The sequence below is a fragment of the Polypterus senegalus genome, chromosome 12 (assembly GCF_016835505.1).
Source record: "Polypterus senegalus isolate Bchr_013 chromosome 12, ASM1683550v1, whole genome shotgun sequence".
Taxonomy (NCBI): domain Eukaryota; kingdom Metazoa; phylum Chordata; class Cladistia; order Polypteriformes; family Polypteridae; genus Polypterus; species Polypterus senegalus.
In genome coordinates this window covers 8,981,300-9,004,189 of record NC_053165.1, presented here as the reverse complement: position 1 = coordinate 9,004,189, position 22,890 = coordinate 8,981,300, and the positions used below count along the sequence as shown (strand labels likewise).

General features: G+C 42.4%; 1 protein-coding gene across 2 annotated transcripts in view; it reads left to right on the top strand.

The window, feature by feature from the left end:
• Positions 1-22,890, top strand: part of fgd5a (FYVE, RhoGEF and PH domain containing 5a) — a 181,626-nt gene that overhangs the window by 135,744 nt on the left and 22,992 nt on the right. For both annotated transcript variants that reach the window (XM_039773630.1, XM_039773631.1), the window contains exons 13-15: positions 7,493-7,576; positions 13,452-13,531; positions 22,093-22,183. In XM_039773630.1, coding sequence (XP_039629564.1) covers positions 7,493-7,576; positions 13,452-13,531; positions 22,093-22,183 — 255 coding nt within the window. The remainder of the gene's footprint in view (positions 1-7,492; positions 7,577-13,451; positions 13,532-22,092; positions 22,184-22,890) is intronic.

Sequence of the window (22,890 nt, the reverse complement as noted above, 5' to 3'; positions counted from 1 at the left end):
ATATAACAGATAGATAGATACTTTATTAATCCCAAGGGGAAATTCACATAATCCAGCAGCAGTATACTGATACAAAGAAACAACATTAAATTAAATACTAATAAAAATGAAAGAAATTAAAGTAAAATTAATGTTAGCATTTACTCCCCCAGGTGGAATTGAAGAGTCGCATAGTGTGGGGGAGGAACGATCTCCTAAATCTGTCAGTGAATTTTTCGGGTTTCAAGAGCCGACTGTATACGATGATATATACAGTATATTACATGGTAGACCATAAATCATGGACAACTTGTCTAGTGCTCTAAGTGCAGAAGTGTCCTCAAACTGAAATTGATTCGACAGACTGCAGTCCACAGTACTTATGACGTCACTCTCTACAAGGCATTCATCATGCGTACTAAAAAAAATGTATTGCATTTTTCATTCCAACAGGCGGTGTGTACAACTATAACCAAAAAAATTAAAATCTTAAAAAAGAAAACATCCGTAACTAATCAGAGCACATTTAAAGTCTGTGTTTTCATCTATCCACAAGGAAATGCTGGGCTGGCGTTTTCAGAAATATTGTGGCTCTGGAAAAAGTTTTCAGAAGTCTCTACTTTTGGAGTGTAAAACTCCGGGTTAGTGTGGAAAAAAGGTGAATACAGAGACTAATGTTTGTGTTTTTAATTAAATGTAAATGTGGCAGTGTGGACTAAGCCTGAAGCAAGCTTACAAGCTACAGTGGTGAAGATAAGAGAGACTGTAGATGATGACTCTTGTCCAAGTGCTTCACCTGCACTGAAAAAAGTATAACATTGATGTTGTTCATTCAATGTAAATTTTCTCTTTCTTAAGATTAACTTAAGATAACCTAAGATTAGTCATTTAGTGTTGTAGCTTGAAATATTTGGTTTCAGATCTCAATCAAAGTAAAAAAAAAATGTACCAAAGTAAGTTATGGTGGAGGGAATAAACGTAAAAACCCCATTTCAGTTGACCTAATGTTTTAAGTTGTTCGTGTGCCGTGTTTGTGGGGTCCTTTGTATTTCCAGTGTGCTGGCTTTCCAACTGCCAGAAAAACAACAACACTTTCCTGAGTGGAGTGGACGTGGCTACACAGGTCTGGTCATTTTCGGCAGCAGACTTTTATAAACGGAGGATTTCTGATAAGTAACCCTGCTTCTCGACCGTAAATTTTAAGTATAAGAACTCGTAATAAAACGTACTTTCAAGAAAGCTGTAGAAACGTTTAATAATTTTTTGTTGTATATTTAAGATTTACACTGCAAGTTGCTGGTGTATTTGCACTAGATTTTTAAATAAATGTAAAAAGTACAGCATTGGAATGTGTTATGTTCTTAATATTTCTAATAGCATAAAAACAGGTTACGACCAATAAACCATTTTAAATTGTAACAACTTAAAAAATAGATTTATTTCAGTGTGAAACAAGTGAATTACACCCAATGATTCTAAATGAGTTGCTTTAACTTAAAAAATAAAGTTACTTCAGTATAAAAAGTTAATTAACCCAATGACTAAATGATTTGCCTCAACTTAAAAATTTTGGGTTCAATAAGATAAAAAGAATTATATTGGTTCAGATTGAAAGTATTAAGTGTAAATTATTACCTTAATAATTTTAAGTTAAATGGAGGTGATATTTTTTTCAGTATGTCATGGCCTTATGGGAGAGTGGCAATGAGATAAAAGGGAATCACAGCTAGAGTTTGCCAGAAGGCACATGAGAGATTATGAAGTCAACAGGAAGAAGGATCTGCAGTGGTTGTGACTATTATAGATCTTTTTGTCCATCAGAGTAAATACCGCGTTACATTGCATATAATCGCAAACCCACCATCCCCACCATGAAGCATGGAAGTTGCAACATCAGGCTGTGGGGATGCTTCTCTGCAGCAGGCCCAGGAAGGCTTGTGATGGGAAAATGAATGCAGCAAAATATATATATAAACCCGATGAAGCCTATGGGAATCCTGTGCCCTGGGATAAGATTTGTTTTCTATCAAGACAACGACCCCAAGAATAAAGCCAAAAATACACAGGAATGGCTTCAAAACAACCAAGTGGATGTCCCGCAGTGGCCGAGTCAGAGTCAGGATCTCAATCCAATTGAGAATTTGTGGCCAGAATTGAAAGAGGCTCTTCACTCGGGATCAGCATGACACCTAATAGAGCGTAAATGGCAGAGTGGAGGTGTGCAAAGCTGATAGAGAAGGGGAGAGACCTGAGCATGCAGACTCAAGGCCGTCATGGCTGCCATCTACTAAATACAGACCAATATTTATGCCATCAATTATTTAGTGTTTCATATTTGTAATTCATTTAGACCACTGTAATGTGGCTGGGACAGCTGACCAGTATAGACAGACAAAAGGTTGGGGATCCAGCCAGAGTTAATTAGATCAAACATAATAGGCTTTTGGACCAGCAAGCAAGAAAATAAAGCAGCTTTAGTCAGTCTTCATATACATATAAAGTTAACAAAAGCAGCGGAGTGCGACTTTCCTCAAATGCCCTCTCAATATGTGACGCCAGTGGCTCTTCTTTTAGAGTGTCTATGCTGGAAGGGGAGGGGCCTACTCTGTGTATTGTGGGCGGGGTTAGGCATCCTACTTGAGCATCTTTTCAGTGTGGAAAAATGAAGTTACTGTTAGTGTCAGCGCCCCCTGTCATCCCAGGGCGGAACTGTGTGCTCTGTGTGCCCATACAGCATTGCTATGATCTGTTGTCACTTTAATGAGTCTTTTTTTCTGTTAATGAGTGCCAAAAAGGGCAAATTAACTCCACTGTGATTCAATGTGGTAAAAAAAATAAAGTGTGAGAATGTCCTAGGGGGTGAACTGCACCGAAATGTGCACTGAAAAAAGTATAACCTCCATTCAACTTAAAATAATTAAGGTAATGATTCACACTTCATATTTTCAATCTGAACCAATACAATTCTTTTTAGCTTATTGATCCCACAATTTTTAAGTTGAGGCAAATCATTTAGAGTGATTGGGTGCAATTCACTTGTTTTATACTTGAAGTAAATCTAGTTTTTAAGCTGTTACAATTTAAAATGGTTTATTGGTTGTAACCTGTTTTTATGCTCTAAGAAATATTAAGAACATAACACATTCCAATGCTGAACTTTTTACATTTATTTAAAAATCTAGTGCAAGTACACAAGCAACTTGCAGTGTAAATCTTAAATATACAACAAAAAATTATTAAACATTTCTACAGCTTTCTTGAAAGTATGTTTTATTGTGAGTTCTTATACTAAAAATGAAAAGTTGAGAAACAGGGTCACTTACCAGAAATCCTCCATTATAAAAGTCTGCTGCTGAAAATGACCAGACGTCCACTCCACTCAGGAAAGTGTTCTTCTTTTTTGACAGTTGGAAAGCCAGCATGCTGGAAAGTTCGGAAGAAAATACAAAGAGCCCCTCAAACACGGCACACGAACAACCTAAAATAGATCGATAGATACTTTATTAATTCCAAGGTGATGTTCCCATACTCCGGCAGCAGCATACTGATAATAAACAATATTAAATTAAAGAGTGATAACAATGCAGGTATAACAGACAATAACTTTGTATAATGTTAACGTTTACCCCCCGAGTCGCATAGTGTGGGGTCTCCTCAGTCTGTCAGTGGAGCAGGATGGTGACAGCAGTCTGTCACTGAAGCTGCTCCTCTGTCTGGAGATGATCCTGTTCAGTGGATGCAGTGGATTCTCCATGATTGACAGTTGCCTGCTCAGCGCCCGTCGCTCTGCCACGGATGTCAAACTGTCCAGCTCTGTGCCTACAATAGAGCCTGCCTTCCTCACCAGTTTGTCCAGGCGTGAGGCGTCCCTCTTCTTTATGCTGCCTCCCCAGCACACCACCGCATAGAAGAGGGCGCTCGCCACAACCGTCTGATAGAACATCTGCAGCATCTTATTGCAGATGTGAAGGACGCCAGCCTTCTAATGAAGTATAGTCGGCTCTGTCCTCTCTTACACAGAGCATCAGTATTGGCAGTCCAGTCCAGTTTATCATCCAGCTGTACTCCCAGGTATTTATTGGTCTGCACCCTCTGCACAGTCACCTCTGATGATCACGGGGTCCATGAGGGGCCTGGTCCTCCTAAAATCCACCATAATGTCAGACCAGCAGTTCCCAAGACGCACATATTGAGGTCTGTCTGTAAGATAGTCCATGATCCATGCCACCTGGTATGAGTCTACTCCCATCTCTGTCAGATTGTCCCTAAGGAGCAGAAGTTGGATGGTGTTGAAGACACTAGAGAAATCCAGAAACATAATTCTTACAGCACCACTGCCTCTGTCCAAGTGGGAGAGGGATTGGTGTAGCATATAGTTGATGGCATCCTCCGCTCCCACCTTCTCCTGGTATGCGAACTGCAGAGGGTCGAGGGCATGGCGGACCTGTGGCCTCAGGTGGTGAAGCAGCAGCCGCTCCATGGTCTTCACCACATGTGACGTCAGAGCGACAGGCCGGAAGTCGTTCAGCTCACTAGGACGTGACACCTTTGGGATTGGGGTGATACAAGATGTTTTCCAAAGCCTCGGGATTCTCCCCTGTTCCAGGCTCAGGTTGAAGATGCGCTGTAGAGGACTCCCCAGCTCCAGCGCACAGGCCTTTAGCAGTCGTGACTGATACACCATCTGGACCCGCTGCTTTGCTGGCATGAAGTCTCCTCAGCTCTCTGCTCACCTGTGCTGCTGTAATTGTGGGTGGGGATGTCTCACCTACGCTGGTATCAACAGAAGGATGGGTGGAGGATGCAGTACTCCGAGGTGAGAGTGGGTTAGGGTGGTCAAACCTGTTAAAGAAGTTGTTCATCTGGTTTGCTCTCTCCACGTCTCTCTCAATGGTGGCACCCCGCTTCGAGCTGCAGCCAGTGATGATCTTCATCCCATCCCACACTTCCTTCATGCTGTTGTTCTGCAACTTCTCCTCCAGCTTTCTCCAGTACTGCTCCTTTGCCGCCCTGAGCTGGACTCGGAGTTCCTTCTGCACGCGCTTGAGCTCATGCTGATCACCGCCTTTAAAAACCCTTTTCTTCAGGTTCAAAAAATATATTAGGTTAACTATATAAATATTAGGTTAACTGAAATAGGGTTTTTATGTTTATTCCCTCCACCAACTTACTTAAACCATTTTTTTTTACTTTGGTTGAGATCTGAAACCAAATATTTCAAGCTACCACACTAAATGACTAATCTTAAGTTGCTTGAAAGAGAAAATTTATGGTGAATGACGGACTCCATCCATGCGTGGGATTCAAACCCTGGATGTTAGATCTGTGAAGCAAACACACCAGCCACCTTATTTATTTATTTATTAATTTATTTATCGGCTGATTTTTTTTTATTTATTTATTTATTTATTCCTAAACAAACCACATTAACAATGTCACCTTGAGCTGGTCTTTATCCCCTGCTTGGAATCCGTTCAGAGCGGTACAATTCTTTTTAAATGGCTGGACTTCTTTTTTTTTTTCCCTGGCAGTAAATGAGCTGTGATGAATGTTTCTCTCTGGATAGATATGAAGGGGGTTGATGGATCCATGAATTCGAAAGCCATCAGGCCGCTGAGACACAGCAGCAGCTCTCTGCAGATTAATGCGCTGCACAAAGCGTAATTTATGAAGCAATAAGTAAACTAAGTAAAGATGCTTGACAAGTCATCCGTCACTGGGCTGCATTTAAAATCCTCTTTTCTCTGTGTGTTGTTTTAAGCAGTTCATTTATCATCTTAAAAGTTTCACCTGTGCGTGGAGAGGGCGTGAGGGGTTGGCACCCTGAAATGGTTAACGGCCGCCAGAGATTTAATAAGCGCCGACTCCACGGAGAAGGAGATGCCCTGTTTTTCCAAAATCAAGGCCCGCAGGGGGCGCCGTTTCCATTTAAAAACGAGAGACGGTCAAGGGAGACGGGGATGGGGTGGCGCCTAATGGGCAAACACTGGCGGCACACGTGGCCTCACAAACCTGATCTACTGCCCATATTGATCGCTTGACAAGCGCAGCCTCCCAAGAATGACATTCACTGGTAGCATTTCAAGAAACGTCTCTTTGTAGGTTTTGTAGGTCACTTGTCTCGAGGGGGCAGAACGTGATTTTCAAATGTGCGTTGTAACAAGAATGACCAACAGACATTGCGAAGGTTTGACGCAGCCATCCGTATAATTTTTCCCAGCTGCAAAAACTGATGCAATAGCACAGACATGTTCACACAACAGAGTCCAAAATAGAACTGATCAAGTAAAGACAAGATGGCGGCTTTAAAGGCCAGAAAGGGAAGTGATGTCATCAGGACCAGAACCAGAAGTGATGTCTTTGGCTGCCCCAGAGCCGGGCGGCATTTCCTTAGAATGGTCTGTAAGGGATCGAGAAAGAGAATTAGTACACTTCACCACCCCCTGGTCCGGCGTGGAATTGCATGTATTCAAGCCCTTTAGTTGTCTCCTAAACACACGTGTGTGACAGCATCTGAGGATAAGCGCGTGTAGTAAATAGCAGCGAAATCCTACTATGGCAGGTGGGCCCCTCCTGCCTACCATAACTGTTAGTAATTTATTCGCAGCTACTCACTAGATCAGGGGTGTCAAACTCCAGGCCTGGTGAGCCGCAGTGGCTGCAGGCTTTCATTCTAACCCTTTGTCCTAATCGGTGAGCAGTTTGCGCTACTAATTAACTCCTTTTGCCTTCATTTTGATATCCCAGTTTTTAAGGATTCACCCCTCTGAGTTGATTCGTTTCTTCATTGAATGGCAGCCAAACAGAAATGAGATGTGAAACGAGCCAACGGATGACCAGCTAAAACCGCGATTTCAAACTCCAACCAATCTCTTAATGAGAAGCCGATTATTCTTGCTTGTAATTAAACCCGTTATTTAATTCCACGGCTTGTTGCTCCTCTCATTCTGGCACAAAACTGTTGATTTTCTGTTTTTTTTTTTCTAAGACCACCGTCAAAATGTTTTGGTGACCTGAGAGATCAGCCTTACTGAGACCTTCACCTTTCTTTATGTTCAGATATTGAGTGATGGGCACAGTTGAGCGGCTCGTTTTGGACTTCCGTGTGACCCGGCCCTGGCACCGGAAGTACTCCCAGGTCTGTAATAAAAGGGACTGCACTCCCTTATCCAGGCGAATTGGAGCTGGGTGGTAGAGAGGCAACACTTGACTGGAGGAGGGCAGTGCAGTGGTGAGAGAATTATTGTAGAGAGAAACCAGTATTTTTGTGCTTGTGTATGAATTTTGGAGGTATTTATAATAAAAACCTTCCTTTATTTGCACCGGGGACTGTGTTTGTGTGTTCGTGTTGGGGTTTGGAAACCTCCACCGGATATTAAGCAATGTGGAACTTTCCAGAAGCTTCCCTAATGATTTTCATCACTGGCAGCTTCATAACGGACCTCAGCTGTCCGTCCGTTCTGCACACCGAGACCCTCTGACCATTCCATTCTCTCTTTCTCTCTTCAAACAGATGAATGACGTGCTGCTGTACACGTACCCTCAACAGGATGGGAAATACCGGCTGAAAAACACGCTGTCTCTGTCAGGGATGAAGGTAACGCTCATCCACTTTCACTCTGCGCTCTTACAGCCAGGGCTGGCTCATTTTCCTTTTTTAATTATTATTTTTTATTTCTTTTGTGTTCTGTGTTATTTTTACATTTTTGGTAATCTTATTTTGTTTAATTATTGTTATTTATGTATTGAATTTACTTTATTTGTTTTATGGGTTTTGTAATTGTTTTTAATGGGTGGAAACCCATGAGGCGGAGTCAATGTGATGTCACTGCTGAGGGAACGCCCTCATTATATTCAAGCTATATTCAGTTAGGTCCCTCAGTGGGTCATTGCGTGGTGGAGAATTTGGATCATCGTGTAAGTACTGTTTGGATTTTTTGCTACTGTCTTTGAGGTACTGAATTCTGCTTTACGAACCGGACCTTTTTTTTTTTTCTGTTTTAGGCATATCCATTTTTTCCTGATTCCTTGCCTTACCATTTTTGTGCCTTCTTTGATGATTTGATAAATTCTTTAAAATGTTAAAGAACATTGTTTTGCCATTTAGCCTTCATCCAGGGGTTTACAGTTATCCTCTCCCTTCAAGGATATTGTTGTGTATTTGGAATAGTTTTAAACTTTAAAGGCCTGAGCCTCATTTTTGGCCTGTGCAGGCCTGCCTTTCCTCCCTTTTTGAGTTTGTGGTCAGTGATGCCTGGGGTGAGGCCTATTTCAAGGGGAGACCAGTGGTGCTTTGGCAAGCTTTTTATTGACTATGTGGCCTGTTCATGTGTTTAACGTATCATAACATGCTCGAATCAAGTTATTTGTAACTGTATGTAGTAGAATGGCTTTCGTATCTATCTATCTATCTATCTATCTATCTATCTATCTATCATATAGTGCCTTTCATATCTATCTATCTATCTATCTATCTATCTATCTATCTATCTATCTATCTATCATATAGTGCCTTTCTATCTATCTATCTATCTATCTATCTATCTATCTATCTATCTATCTATCTATCTATTATATAGTGCCTTTCATATCTATCTATCTATCTATCTATCTATCTATCTATCTATCTATCTATCTATCTATCTATCTATTATATAGTGCCTTTCATGTCTATCTATCTATCTATCTATCTATCTATCTATCTATCTATCTATCTATCTATCTATCTATCATATAGTGCCTTTCATAACTATCTATCTATCTATCTATCTATCTATCTATCTATCTATCTATCTATCTATCTATCTATCTAGTGCCTTTCATATCTATCTATCTATCTATCTATCTATCTATCTATCTATCTATCTATCTATCTATCTATCTATCTATCTATCTATCTATCTATCTATCTATCTATCTATCTATCTATCTATCTATCTATCTATCTATCTATTAAATAATTAAAATGTAGCCAAAACATTACTAATGTTGCTAATGGCTGTTCCTGCTTCCCACGACTGATGTTTAATGCATTGTTCACATTGGACTGTAAAGTCCCATTTTAGCATTTACCTGATGGTGAACTCCCTTAGCTTATCCTTAATTAACCCTGTTTAAGTGGCAATTGTTTATTAAAGAAACCTTTGTAATTACATTAGCACCACTGACGCCTCTTATTCTGTTCAATAAATCAAGTCAATTGTCTTTCTTTAAGCTGAAAAAAGGTACTAAATATTCCCAAATCTCAATTGTGAGTTTAAAAATGGCCAAAACAAAACCGCTTTCTTTAGGAATACATCACTCGTTGTTGTTTTGCAAAATGAATGTTAAATTAAATATACTGTATGTATACATCATGCAGTCAGGTCATCATGCAGTTGGGTATAAAAACATTCACCATGTCATCGTATTTCAAGGTTTTTTAGAAGAACTTGGCATGATCATAGCACCGCTAGCTGGACATAAAATAATATGAAACGTTTTTAAGATGTTCGCTTTGCAGCTTCTTGAGCTGAACACCCCACCCAAGTTAGAGCCCTGCTAAATGGTTTACTGTATATCAAATTTAGACAGTTGATGAATTATCCAGAGCGGATATTAAGCTTTGCCTGAACAGCTCTTGCAGGCTTTTAGCTTCCTGTAGATAACATTTCATTTAAAAAAAAATCAGACTGATATTGAAATGAAAATTAGTATTAGTCTTGACGGACAGCAGAGCGGTGAGGCTCTTCCATACTGCAGCGTCTCCTTACTTACAACATATTAAAGTTACTGGATACTTTTCCAAGGCTCTCTGCCTATCTTTTAATTATTATTTAATTTTTTGCTGACACCATCGTCCAAGACAACACGTGAGATACAGTTGCTTACATTGCCTTTTTTTTTTCCCAATTAAAGCACAGGCAGGTCATGTGACTCCATCAGGGTCACAAAATGGTGTCAGTAGTGGGATTTGAACCCATAACCTGCAGTGAATGAAATCCAAAGCTTTAATCACTGCGCCACACTACCAGAACACACTCTCTCTCTCTCTCTCTCTCTCTCTCTCTCTCTATTTAATTTTTTTACAACTATGTAAATATTTATTATATACTGTCATCATTCCCATATATATATATATATATATATATACACAGTAAATATGTATATATACATATATAGTGACGCCCAGGGCACGTACAGCATTCTATCTCCGACACAGACAGGCAGCACACGAATTTGCCACACAGCACCAGCCCATATCACAGTCATTTTTGCTGCCAGGCCTTCCGCTTCTACTCCTCCTCCAGAGCTTCATCCACTTCCTCTTGACTCAGGCCATTGACTGGTGGTGACTGGCTCCTTTTTATAGGGCACCTGGAAGGAGTCCAGGTGCCCAACAAGCTTCTTCCTCCAGCACTTGCAGGTGTGGTGGAAGTGCTGCCAAATAGGGCCCTGCAAGCGTCCAGGTGCCCCCGGGCGGAGTCCACAGACCCCAGTAGGGTTGATCTTCTATTCTCATGACCTGTGGCCCCTTTGGAAGCCAAGGGGGCTGTCCTCTGCCAGTCTGGGAGAGAAATGATATTGAAAATACTCCCCCCCCATCCGTTATATATATTATATATATATTATATACAAAGTATGTATATATCCATCCATCCATTATCCAACCCACTATATCCTAACTACAGGGTCATGGGGGTCTGCTGGAGCCAATCCCAGACAACACAGGGCACAAGGCAGGAAACAAACCCTGGGCATGGCGCCAGCCCACCGCAGGGCACACACCCACACATCAAGCACCCACTAGGGACAATTCAGGATCGCCAATACACCTCACCTGCATGTCTTTAGACTGTGGGAGGAAACCCACGCAGACACGGGGAGAACATGCAAACTCCATACAGGGAGGACCCGGGAAGCGAACCCACAGGTCTCCTAACTGCAAGGCTGCAGCGCTACCCACTGCGCCACCGTGCCACCCATATATATATATATATATATATATATATATATATATCCTAATAAAAGGCAAAGCCCTCACTCACTGACTGACTGACTCACTGACTGACTCATCACTAATTCTCCAACTTCCCGTGTAGGTAGAAGACTCATTCCTTACAGCTTACTTACAAAAGTTAGGCAGGTTTCATTTCGAAATTCTACGCGTAACGGTCATAACTGGAACCTGCTTATGTACATACAGTATATATGTCCATTTGGGTAGTGAACACTTCGATGAATGAAACCTGTTATCTTTACAAAGGATGACAAACATGGAATATAACTTGAACACAACACGTCCTCCAAATACGAACCTGATTGACAGAAATAATGAAAATCAAATCCTTGATGACAGCAACACTCATAACAGTCACAAAACAATTACATTGACAATCAGGATACGTTATTTTTAAAATGTTTCCTTTTCTTTTTCATAACTTCTTTAACACAATACTTCTCCTCTGCAAAGCACAGGTATTTTGCTAATATATATATATATATATATATATATATATATATATATATATATATATATACTGTATATTCTATAATGGCTTTCATACAGTATCTATCTATCTATCTATCTATCTATCTATCTATCTATCTATCTATCTATCTATCTATCTATCTATCATATAGTGCCTTTCACATTTATCTTTGTACAAGTATCTATCTTTTCAGCTTTAAATATCATCTTTTGAATGCGTGTAACATTAAGTAGAAACTTCAAGGCTGGTTCGAAACACCAAAATGCCAAGACAAAGACTGCCATTATTAAGCTCCATTTTACTGATTATTAAATAAAGTTTCCTCATCTGTAATCACGATGTAGACCTTGTTCTAGGGTTTTAGGTGTCAAGGAGACATCTTGTGGTCACATTAGTTTGTGTGCCTGGTGCTCTATCCACAATATTTAAAATAAGTAACTTTTTTCACTCAGTGCCATTTTGATTTCCTTTTGGGAGGGGTTATGTTTATGGTTGCTAAGCTGTTGCTAGGCAAGGTCAACAGGAAGTGGGAGGCGTGTAACATATCCAGGTCAAGGACAGAACGGTCGCATTGTGATTTTCCTGGCTCTCCTTGATTGTTCCTTTGAAATATTTCTTAGTTAACGATTCCTTGCTCCACCTTTTGTCTCTGATTTAAGATGAACGTTTCGGCTCTGGTAACGTGTGTTTTTGTTGGTTTTCCGATTTTCGCACCCTTTCTTGACTCCACGTATTGATTATTTGCATTTTAACTTCCTGGTTACGACTCTCGTCTTGTTTCATGAGTTACGGTTCACCTCCTTAATTCTGCTGCTGTCCCGTGTACTCAGCGCTGGGACTCCCTGAGCTCCTCCCTTCCTTCCAACACTCTGCTTTCTTTTCACATCCCCAAAGACCAGCCGGCCTGTGACGTCAAAAGTGTTTTTGTGTCTCAATGGCATCCCCTCTGAGGCTGGTTGCTGCCTGGCGGCTGTCCGAGGTGTGCTCTGCTCTCCTGTGTCCCAGACTCATGAGATGAATGTTTGCTGAGGCCTGAGTCTTCTCATTATGAAGATTCACTTTTCAAATGGCTTCATGATGACTAAAGAGTAACGACAGGCTGTGCTCTCGCCGCTCCTTCCCTGCACTGGTGCCCCCTAAGCTAAAGGCCGATTGCCGTGACCCCCTTACTCTTTGGTTGGCTATCTGTTGTGAACTGTTGTGTCACTTTTGTGTGTATTTTGGATAAGATGGATGACTTTGGATTGATGACAAAGAATCAGGCTGACATTGAACTGAAATTTAAGTTCATGACTGGTGGTCTGCTCGTCATACAAATGCCCAGAGCGTCATAAGTCAATTGAATTGGTTTTGTATTTTGGTGGACGGGCTTAGCCAGGCTCTCGTTCCTCTTCCTCCTCCTCCTCCTCTTCCTCCTCCTGTCAAAAGCCCAGCTATCTCACACGCCACTTCTTCTCCCCTGCCCACCTTTGTGATTAGTGCCTGGTGGCACTGAGACGGAGAGAAGGAGGGACAACTCTGCATTTAAAGGGCACTGCCCACTACCAGCTACAGTGGCATTTAATGTGCCAACATCCAGGTGGGAGAAGCTCCAGGCTGAGCTGTGCGTCGTTCAAAGTCCTAATCAGAATGCAAACATCTGCACAATGGGCAGATAAAGTAAAGGTCCTCTTTGAGGCTTTTCACGGGGGACTCCATTGTGCACTCGCCTTTTACGTGCTTTTTCTCCGATAAGATTTCAATCGGCTCGCTTTCTTTCTTTATTACTTTTATTTATTTATTTATTTATTTTGTTCACTGCCACATTAGTGATGTAACTGGCTCAGGGGTCATCCGCACAAAAAGAAAGGTCTGCTACAGCAGGAATAAAGGAAGGGTCACCGTGGAAACGCCACCCTAAAGTATCCCCCGCCGCCCTTGTGGTCTGCCGTTGGCCTATCAACATTTAATTAGATTTTTTTTTTTTTTTAATATTATCCTGACATTTTTCTCTGTTTTCAGATCAGCAAGCCCTTTCTGGAGAGATACCAGAATGCACTGAGGATCGACACCGTGGGCTGCTGCCTTACTCTCTCTGCGGGGTAAGCCCCTTCCATTACTTCCATAAAGGGGGACTTGTTGGTTATAAATGAGGCCGAGATGGGGTCTGGGCAGGACTGTCCCGAGTTCGACAGGCAAATCCCGAGTCCTGCATTGCCTCTGAAAATCCCAACTGAATAAAAATTGTACGTAGAAAAGAAAATCTTAATTCAATTTTTACACGAATTATCTACTTAAAGAGGCCTGCTAAAATTTTAGAGACAACCTGGCGTGCCACCTTTTAGGAATAAAATCCATAAACTGTCAGCTGAATCTGAGTGTTTGAATCCTGTGTGTTCGTGTACGTCGTGTGCTCGTGTCATCGTACGTTTCTCGTGCTCATCATGGCCGCTCGAGCTCATCGTGTGTAACTCATTTTGAAAGTAAAGTCGACGTTCAGGGGCAACAGGGCGACAGACAACTCGGCAAAAAGACAACTCGGCAACATCCTTTATCAGTTAGGTAATAGTTAGGTTCAAAGAGATTTTTTAATGATATTTAAATGACAACGTAGGGGGCCGGAAAATCCACAGAATCACCTGCTTTATCAGAGTCCCAATACGCTGAGAGTAAAGATATTCCTTAAGCCGTAATCGCAGGTCACCTTTTGTATTCTAAATATCGTTATCATACGATTATAATCAATGCAGTTTATATAAAGGATTAGTAATTTTGGTTGCAGAAGAGGGCAGCATGGTGGCGCAGTGGGTAGCGCTGCTGCCTCGCAGTTAAGACACTCGGGTTTGCTTCCCAGGTCCTCCCTGCGTGGAGTTTGCATGTTCTCCCCGTGTCTGCGTGGGTTTCCTCCCACAGTCCAAAGACATGCAGGTCAGGTGCATTGGCGATCCTAAATTGTCCTTGGTGGGTGTGTGCCCTGCGGTGGGCTGGCACCTTGCCCGGGGTTTGTTTCCTGCCTTGCGCCCTGTGTTGGCTGGGATTGGCTACATCAGACCCCTGAGACCCTGTAGTTAGGATATAGCGGGTTGGATAATGGATGGATGGGTTGCAGAAGATAATGTAAGATCGAGTTTGTTCCATCTGCAGAATAAAGTTCATCCGTCAGTTATATACATTTATTTTCAACATTTTAAATCATGTTGTCATTTAAATATCATTAAAAAATCTCTTTGAACCTAACTATTACCTAACTGGTAAAGGATGCCTCTGACTTGTATTTCGCCAAGTTGTTTCTTCACCGACTTGTCTTTTTGCCAAGTTGACTTTTGCCCAGGTGCCACCGAGCCAAGTTTTGATTAACAACGTGGGGCGTATCTTCATATCTACATCCTATTTACAAATGTCATGTCAGAAAAACATATTACAAGTGTATCAGACACACCCATTCTCTTCTACTTACATATAGATTACACATGTTTATATACTGTATCTATAACTATAATTTAATTCCTTAACATATTTTTATTTTGGTCTCTCAAAATGGTGGCTGTCCTGATCTGTGATTTTGGAAATCTGGCAGCCCTGGACTGAGATGATGTCCAGAACAACAGCAAAGCAAAGAGCATTTTATGGAGTGCCAGGCATCCATCAGTCCATTCATTCATCTTCCACACCAGGTATCCACTTCAGGGTTATGGAGAGCAGGTGCCTAACATGGCCGCACTGGACAGGGTGCCAGTCTGGCAGAGGGCATATGTTACGTAGGGCCTTTCTTTACTAAATGACCCCAGGGGACTTGTGGGTGAAGTGTAAATGCTTGCCCGCAATCATATGAAAAAGTAAATACACCCCATAAAATGTATTTGTTTTTTGCTTTTTTTTCAACATATGTGGACACATCAAGATTCTTGAGATCTTCATGTCAAGAGTATGTAGAGATGAAGGGAACTGAAAAAAAAAATAAAAAATTGACTTGGCAATAATTTACTTAGCAAAAAAATCAACAGATGTGCCGTGTCCATTGGTAGAAAAAGTAAGTCCCCGCCTTGGCTCTACTAGCTGGTGTTGCCCCTTCAAGTTGGCATTTCTTTTAACTTTCTAACAGCCTCTGACTTCAACTCCACTCCTCCATAAGTGATATTGGAAGGGTGGTCTGGCATTCACAGCCCATTTCATGTCCCCCCACCGCATCTCGAGGGGTTTAGATCCAGGCTTTGGCTTGGACGTTTCCAAAACCCGTTTCCAAAACCCTTTCTTTCTTTCTTTCTTTCTTTCTAGCATTTAGAATTTCTCAATGGATTGGACTATATTAGTTTTCTTTCTTTCTTTCTTTCTTTCTTTCTTTCTTTCTTTCTTTCTTTCTTTCTTTCTTTCTAGCATTTAGAATTTCTCAACGGATTGGACTATATTAGTTTTCTCTCTTTCTTTCTTTCTTTCTTTCTTTCTAGCATTTAGAATTTCTCAACGCATTGGACTATATCAGTTTTCTTTCTTTCTTTCTTTCTTTCTTTCTTTCTTTCTTTCTTTAGTTGATGAATTAATAGGGGCGAGATACACTTGCATGTGAAGGTGCGATCGTTCTCAATTGCTTCATCGGTTTCGTGCGGTGCGTGATTGAGATGCTGCGCCCACAGAGCCCAGCTCAAGAGATCAAAGGAAAAGAAGCTAAAGAGGAAGAAAAGGAATGGAGGTTGAAGAAGAAGAAGAAGAAGAATGAGAAGAAGAAGGAAGAGGAGGAAAGAAAAAGCCAGTGTGTGAGCGAGCAAGTGAGAGAGAGAGACAGAGAGAGAGAGAGAGAGAGCAGGCAGCTGGAAGGACAGCCCTGCAGGGTGTAAGACCTGACACTCGGGGCGGCGGAAGGATTGGGTCATTCCTGCTGAGCTTTTCAGAGGATCACGGACGGCTCGTCACGTAAGGCAGAGAAAGCAGCGGGAGTTGTGGAGCCCCAGCGCAAGCACCCAGGCCATTGGGGGAAGCCGAGTCTCGGCCCAAGGAGTGAGTTGTATGTAGCCAGGGGACGGAGGGCAGCTGCACCTGCTGACAGGGCGACTCCCCTGCTGTAAGGCCCATATGGGAGAAGCAGGGGAGCTGCCAGTTAGAATGAGGAAGGCACCCGGTGTTTGAAAAGGACAACGTCCTGCCATGGTTTTAACGTTCGTTTTAAAGGCTCTGTTAACCTCCACTTTTGTCACCTCGTTTTATGGATTGTTCATTTATTTCACTTTGAGCACTGCCCTGTCTATTTGGACACTGCTTTTGTTTTTAATAATAACACTCTACGCTTTTTTCACCATCCCCTTGCTCAGGGTGATTTGTCCCCATTTGCACAGCTCATCCGGTTACATTACCGACGGAGGTGGGTTTGAGAGGAGCACAGGAGCAGGACCCGTACCGTCACAGGCATCTAAGTGCAAAACACCAGATTTCATGATACTGAGAGGGCACCGTAAATTACACTGGACATACATTAGGCAGACAGAAGGCGGGGGCGTCGTGAAGACATCAGACTGGCAGCAATCTGAGTTGAGAATGGCACATCTCCTGCTATCACCATATAGGCTCCCAGGACTCTGAGAAACTGCGCCCCCAAGCCGAGCGCCAGCAGAGACTTTCTGTGAGGCGACTTCAGCCCCGCTTATGAATATGCGAGGAAGCACCCACTCCTGTGATAAAACACAATGAGCCTCTCAGCTGTAAAACGCAGACGATAAATAAATCGCTTTGGAAAAAGTCACCTCGACGACCTGAGACGTGTGCTGTAAAATCAGCCGGCATGAGCCGCCCTCTTGGATTAATGAGGCTGAGGGTGGAGAGCTGGTGAGGAATGAAATTCCTTTTGTCAGTTTGTTCTGTAAATGTATTCACTATAAAGTTTGCCATCAGTATTCTAGAAAGCCCCACACTCACATGGTGGCACACTCGAAAAGACCGACGGGGTGAAAGGGGTGAGGGGATGAGTTAACAAGGTAAGGACATGACGAGTGGGACACGCAGATGACAGAAAGTTCTGGTTAATAGGCATAAATGTACACTGGCGGGTAAAAGTTTTAAAACACCCCTCAGTTTTGTGATTGAAATTGTTGGAATTGTGCACGAGACTGGTCTGTTGTGATGCAAGCCTCAAATAAAAATGGTCGCCACTTAGCACCCATGGGTGTGTGTGTGTTTGTGTCTCCTCCCCGAGATGTTGGAGCTGATTGCAGTTACACATGAGGGCGCGGTTGGCTTTAAATGCTCTCAATGACTCTCTGTGGGTTGTAATCGGGACCCGTGTCCTTGATGGTACAAAGGAGAGCCTGAGCGTGTGGAGTGGGCCACAGGGGTCCTGGGTGGGCCAGAAGCGTATTGGGCAATGATCACTAGAGCACCGATGGAAGCAAGCAAGCCCACGGCCATGAGGGAAGGTGGCTAGAACACTAATGAGCTTAATCTTGCCCTGCTGCTCTTTCTGTTTCAGCCTGGCACACCTCCTGTGCAGGTCACATTTGTCCAGCCTCTTTCTAATGGTAGACTCAACAGTGACGACAGCTACCTGGAGGTCCTGAGATTAAATTTGGGGCTTCTTGGGAACTTCTTTCAGCTTCTTGCATTTTGCTCTTGGGCTGAACTTGCAGGAGTGGCCTGGCCTGGACATGTTGGCGGTTATTTGAAATCTTCTGCGCTTGTAGATGAACTTGCTGAGAGTGGAATGGTTGATTTCCAGTTGATTCCTTCCCAGACTCATCAGCATCTCAGACCTTTCTTTGTGAAGGCCTCAGAGAGCTCTTTGGACCTCGGCATGGTGTTATCACATCCTTTAGCAACAAAGAGCAAACCAAACTTAATGTCCATGGTTTAAATAAGAGAGATTCAGATGAGGTCCTCTCCGGTCACCAGACCACTGCTGGCCATACACAGCTGATCTAAACCCACCGTATAGTCTAATAAGAACATCTTTGGACTTACAGGGACAAAGGGAGAAAGTAAAAATTCTAAAACGTGCGTCCAAAGAAGGGAAGAACAGTGTTGGAATAGCCATGTGGGATACACAACGAACGTGAAACAAGGGCCAGAAAAACACAAAGGACTCTGAGAAGTGGAGGTATTGCTTTTGATCGCTAGTGTGGGGGCATTGGATCGCCAAACTGAGGTGGGCTTCCATACGCCAAAGATCAGACAGAGCCTTGGAGGCTCACAGAAAGATAAAGGGTCTCAGGTGTTCTGTGTTTTGTTTTGTTTTTTTTAATTTATACAGAATGGATTTTTAAACAAAATGCTGATTCATTAATTGCCTTTATCCCTCACGATGGACGCCATTTTTATTGGATTAATTCTTGATTTATTTATGGGATGAACTGCACCGCACTATTTACATGTTATTTTGCAGAATGAAAGCTCGATTGCACTTTACACCATACTCTTGCTGTGATACGTGTCCTCATTGCCCTGGCTCATCTCAGTACATGACTATTGAAGGAGTATGGCAGCTGCAACCAACCCAGACCACCACAGAAATTGAATCAGTTTAAGCCTAGTGTCTACCGTATCTACTCGCGTTTAATTCAAGGCTTGAAATCCGAAAAATCGATCATAAAATCAAACCCTGACTTATATGCCAGTTCAAAAATACGACACTTAAATTTATTTTTTACATCTTCTTGCCTCCTCCAATCTCGCACCAGTTTCTCAGACACATCGAATTTTGTTGCAGCAGCGCAGTTACCAATTTCTTTCGACACCTCAACGACTTTTAATTTAAAACCAGATCCATATTTAATTCATGCTCCATCATAGATAATAGATGCTCTTATGATAAAGGTGTATAAGGGTGTGAGATGCAAAAAACACAAATCAGGGCAAACGTCGCTTTGGAATAGTTTGGGTATTACTGTGTGGTCACGAAGGCATAATACATAGAAAAATACAAGGCCACGTGCTCCGTGGTTACTCTCTCAGGTGGGTGTTAGCATATCGTAATCTCTTGGTCCAATAGCGTGAGTTTTTTGCATTCAACTCATATGGCCGACATTATAAAATACCAGAAATTATACGGTGAAATCAAGTCCTGAGTTATCCACGGAAGAACTTAAACGCGAGTATATACGGTACTCAAAAACGATATAAATGGTTAAGTGGTAAATTGCCAGAGGTTTAATAAAAGGTTTAGGTAACCAGAGAATGAAAACATAATGTCATGAATACTGTGATGGATGTCCGGCAAGAGTTTCCGGCCATTACCCCCAGGCCGCCAGAAGGAGCTCTCCCAACAGCATGGACGTGCACAGAGTTCCAGCAGGGCCTCATGGACTTTGTATTTTTTATACACAGCCCTGCTGGATACCTTGGGGACCACAAGGAGTCGCTGTAGGGAGGCTCGTGGACTCATATATGCCCTATAACCTGGAAGTGCGTCATAATCCTGTGACAGGAAGAAACAACGTGCTTCCAGGGTGAAGATATAAACTATTTACCCTAACCCGAAAGGACTTGTGGACTGTGGGGCTGGAACACCTCCGGGTCAAGGGGTATAAAAGACTCTGGGAAAACCCAGACACTGAGCTGAGCTGGGAGGAAGGGTAGCTAAGTGTCTGGGAGAGGAGGATCGTTTGATTGTGCTTAATTACTGTTTGAATAGTGTAAAGGGGAAGGTGCTTGGTGCACTGTATTATAGAAAATAAAAGAGTCTTGGACTTTTACTTGGTGTTTGAAGTGGTACCTGTGAGGGTTCAAGAGGTGGATCAGAACCTCTACTGCTACACTGGCGTAGTCGGCGGGATTCTCTGGCCGTCTGTTGGCAGGGGATCAGCATTTCAAACAAATATTGTGTGGGCAGACAACCCTAGGAAGGTCACGCTTCAACGCACGGAGGTGCAAACACCAACCCCTACGGAGAGCGCTGCGTTGAAATGAGGCCGCCCTCAACTGGAACTCTGGGCACGTCCATACTGTCGGGAGAGCTCCTCCTGGCAGCCTGGGGGTGAGGGGCGGAAACTCTTGCCGGATATCCATCACAATACAAAAAGACCTTTTTCAGGGAGCAAGAAATGGGTTAACAGCAATGGAGACGATAGCGGCGCCCATAATAAAAGCAAACTGGGTCAGTTGCAGTGTAGCCGAGATAGAATCGTACTAGCAGCGGATCAAGACCACACTACAGTACGTAGTACGGTACTAAAAGGAGATGATCTTCGGGTCCAAGTGCTGTCTCAGTGAGGCAACATCAGTCCCAAGTTGAATTAATCCACAGCTAGTTTGGTTTTGGCCTCGTGTTTCTCGGCTGGCACATTAACAGCAGTCCACATTAACAAGGGGGAATCACGAAGACAGACGTGACACATAACCCTGGAGGACGATCGGGAAAACTGGAACAACGAGCACAACTTCAGAACAGGCATTGGAGTAGCTGCAAATGTTTCAGCAAAAGTTATTTTACGAGGCATTTCCAGTGGCCTCCAGGTTTGCAAAAACCTCAAGTAAACTTTTTTCACGTTGTCATTATGGGGTGTTTTGTGTAGAATTCTGAGAAAAAAAATGAATTTAATCCATTTTGGAATAAGGCTGTAACATAACAAAATGTGGAAAAAGTGATGCGCTGTGAATACTTTCTGAATGCACTGTATGTGCGGAAATTAAATGACATATAAAAACCTTAAGACATGTTGAACCTTAACCTTTAAATGTAACCAAGATACTTAATCTTCAAGCGGAATACTATAGACCAGGGGTGTTGAACTCCGGGCCTGGTGGGCCGCTGTGGCTGCAGGTTTTCATTCTAACCCTTTTCCTAATCAGTGACCAGTTTTCACTGCTAATTAACTCCTTTTCCATTCATTTTGATGGCCCTGTTTTTAAGGATTCAGTCCTCTGAATGTATTTGTTTCTTCATTAAATGACAGCTAAAAAGAAATGAGATGTGAAACGAGCCAATAGAGGACCAGCTAAACTGGGATTTCAAACTCCAACCAATTTCACTAAAACCAATCTCTTAATGAGAAGTCAATTATTCTTGCTGGTAATTAAATTCATTATTTAATTCCATGGCTTGTTGCTCCTCTCATTCTGCCATAAAACTGTTGATTTTTTTGTTTTTTTCTAAGACCACCATCTCAAAATGGTTTGGTGACCTGAGAGATCAACCTTATTGAGACCTTCACCTTTCTTTATGTTCAGATATTGTGTGATGGGCACAGGTGATCTGCTCATGTGGCGGCTCGTTTTGTGTCTCATTATTGTCCGGCTGCTAATTAAGGAAAAAGAGACAACTAAGGGGCCTGAGTCAAGTGAATTAAAATTAAGGCAAAAGAAGTGAATTAGCAGTAAAAACTGGTCACTAATGAAGAAGATGGTTAGAATGAAAACCTGCAGCCACTGCAGCCCACCAGGACCGGAGATCGACACCCGTGCCGTAGACAAAGCGTTTCTCTTTATCCCTTTTTTTTGTGTGTATTGTCCACTTTTTAGCCTAATTTTGTGTGAATTTCACTAAAATCTTCATAACTTTTTCTCATGTCCTACTCTGGGGTTGGACAAATTCTTATCCAGGTCAGACTTTTTGTGCATTTCCCCAGGATTGATTCTGAGACAGGCATAGATCACGACGGTAGGAAGATCAGATCAGATTTACTGAAGACACGTCCTGGTCTCCTGCTGATAGTTTCACACCCTCTTTGTGGTTCTCATTCACCAGATCGGGCAGCGAGAGGGAGGACTGGTACCACACCCTGTGCCGGGCCGTCGCCGACTACACTGGAGGACAGCACATCGTCTCCAGCTCAGAGGTACACTTCGTCCTATGTGGTTTAATCAAATGTCTTCCTTTGTAGTCCTTTCCAGGTATTTTAGTGGTAGAATCAGTCGTAGTTGCAGTGATGTGCTTACGTGCACATGTTGCTGTGTATCCCGGGTTTTATCTTTGGCTCAAGTGTTTTGTATCTTTTTTGTTTTTTAGTTTATTTTCTTTGATGTGTTTTGTTCTTTGTTTGTGAATTTTATTTTTTTTCAATTAGTATCACCGTGTTGTTTAATTTTAATTACGTACAAGGGTAAGTCCATAATTGTATGTAACCATTTTGTTCGGGTTGACTGTACAGCTTTTTCCCCGCACACACATATTGAAACCTAATGTGCCTGTGGCCACGGTGGTAAAGATCCGACTTTGGTCAGTCAGCTTCTCTTGTTGTTTTGTAGGAGTAAACATGGCCACTCCTCTCTCCATTTACACCAAGGAAGAGTAGCAAGCAGTGATCCACATTTTAGGGGCTGAAGGTGTCCCAGAAGAAGGCTTTCTGGACACCGTGGAGACAGTACTATACCACAACAGATGGAATGAGAAGTTCAAAAATGGTGGGACAAGTGTTAAGAACAAAGAAGGTGTGGGACACCCGTCCGTGTCCACTCTCAATGACAACATCGGGCAAATCCGTAGCAAGATTCTAATGAACCAGCAAGGACTTCGGCCCCTGGTGCACTTTCATCCCATAAAATA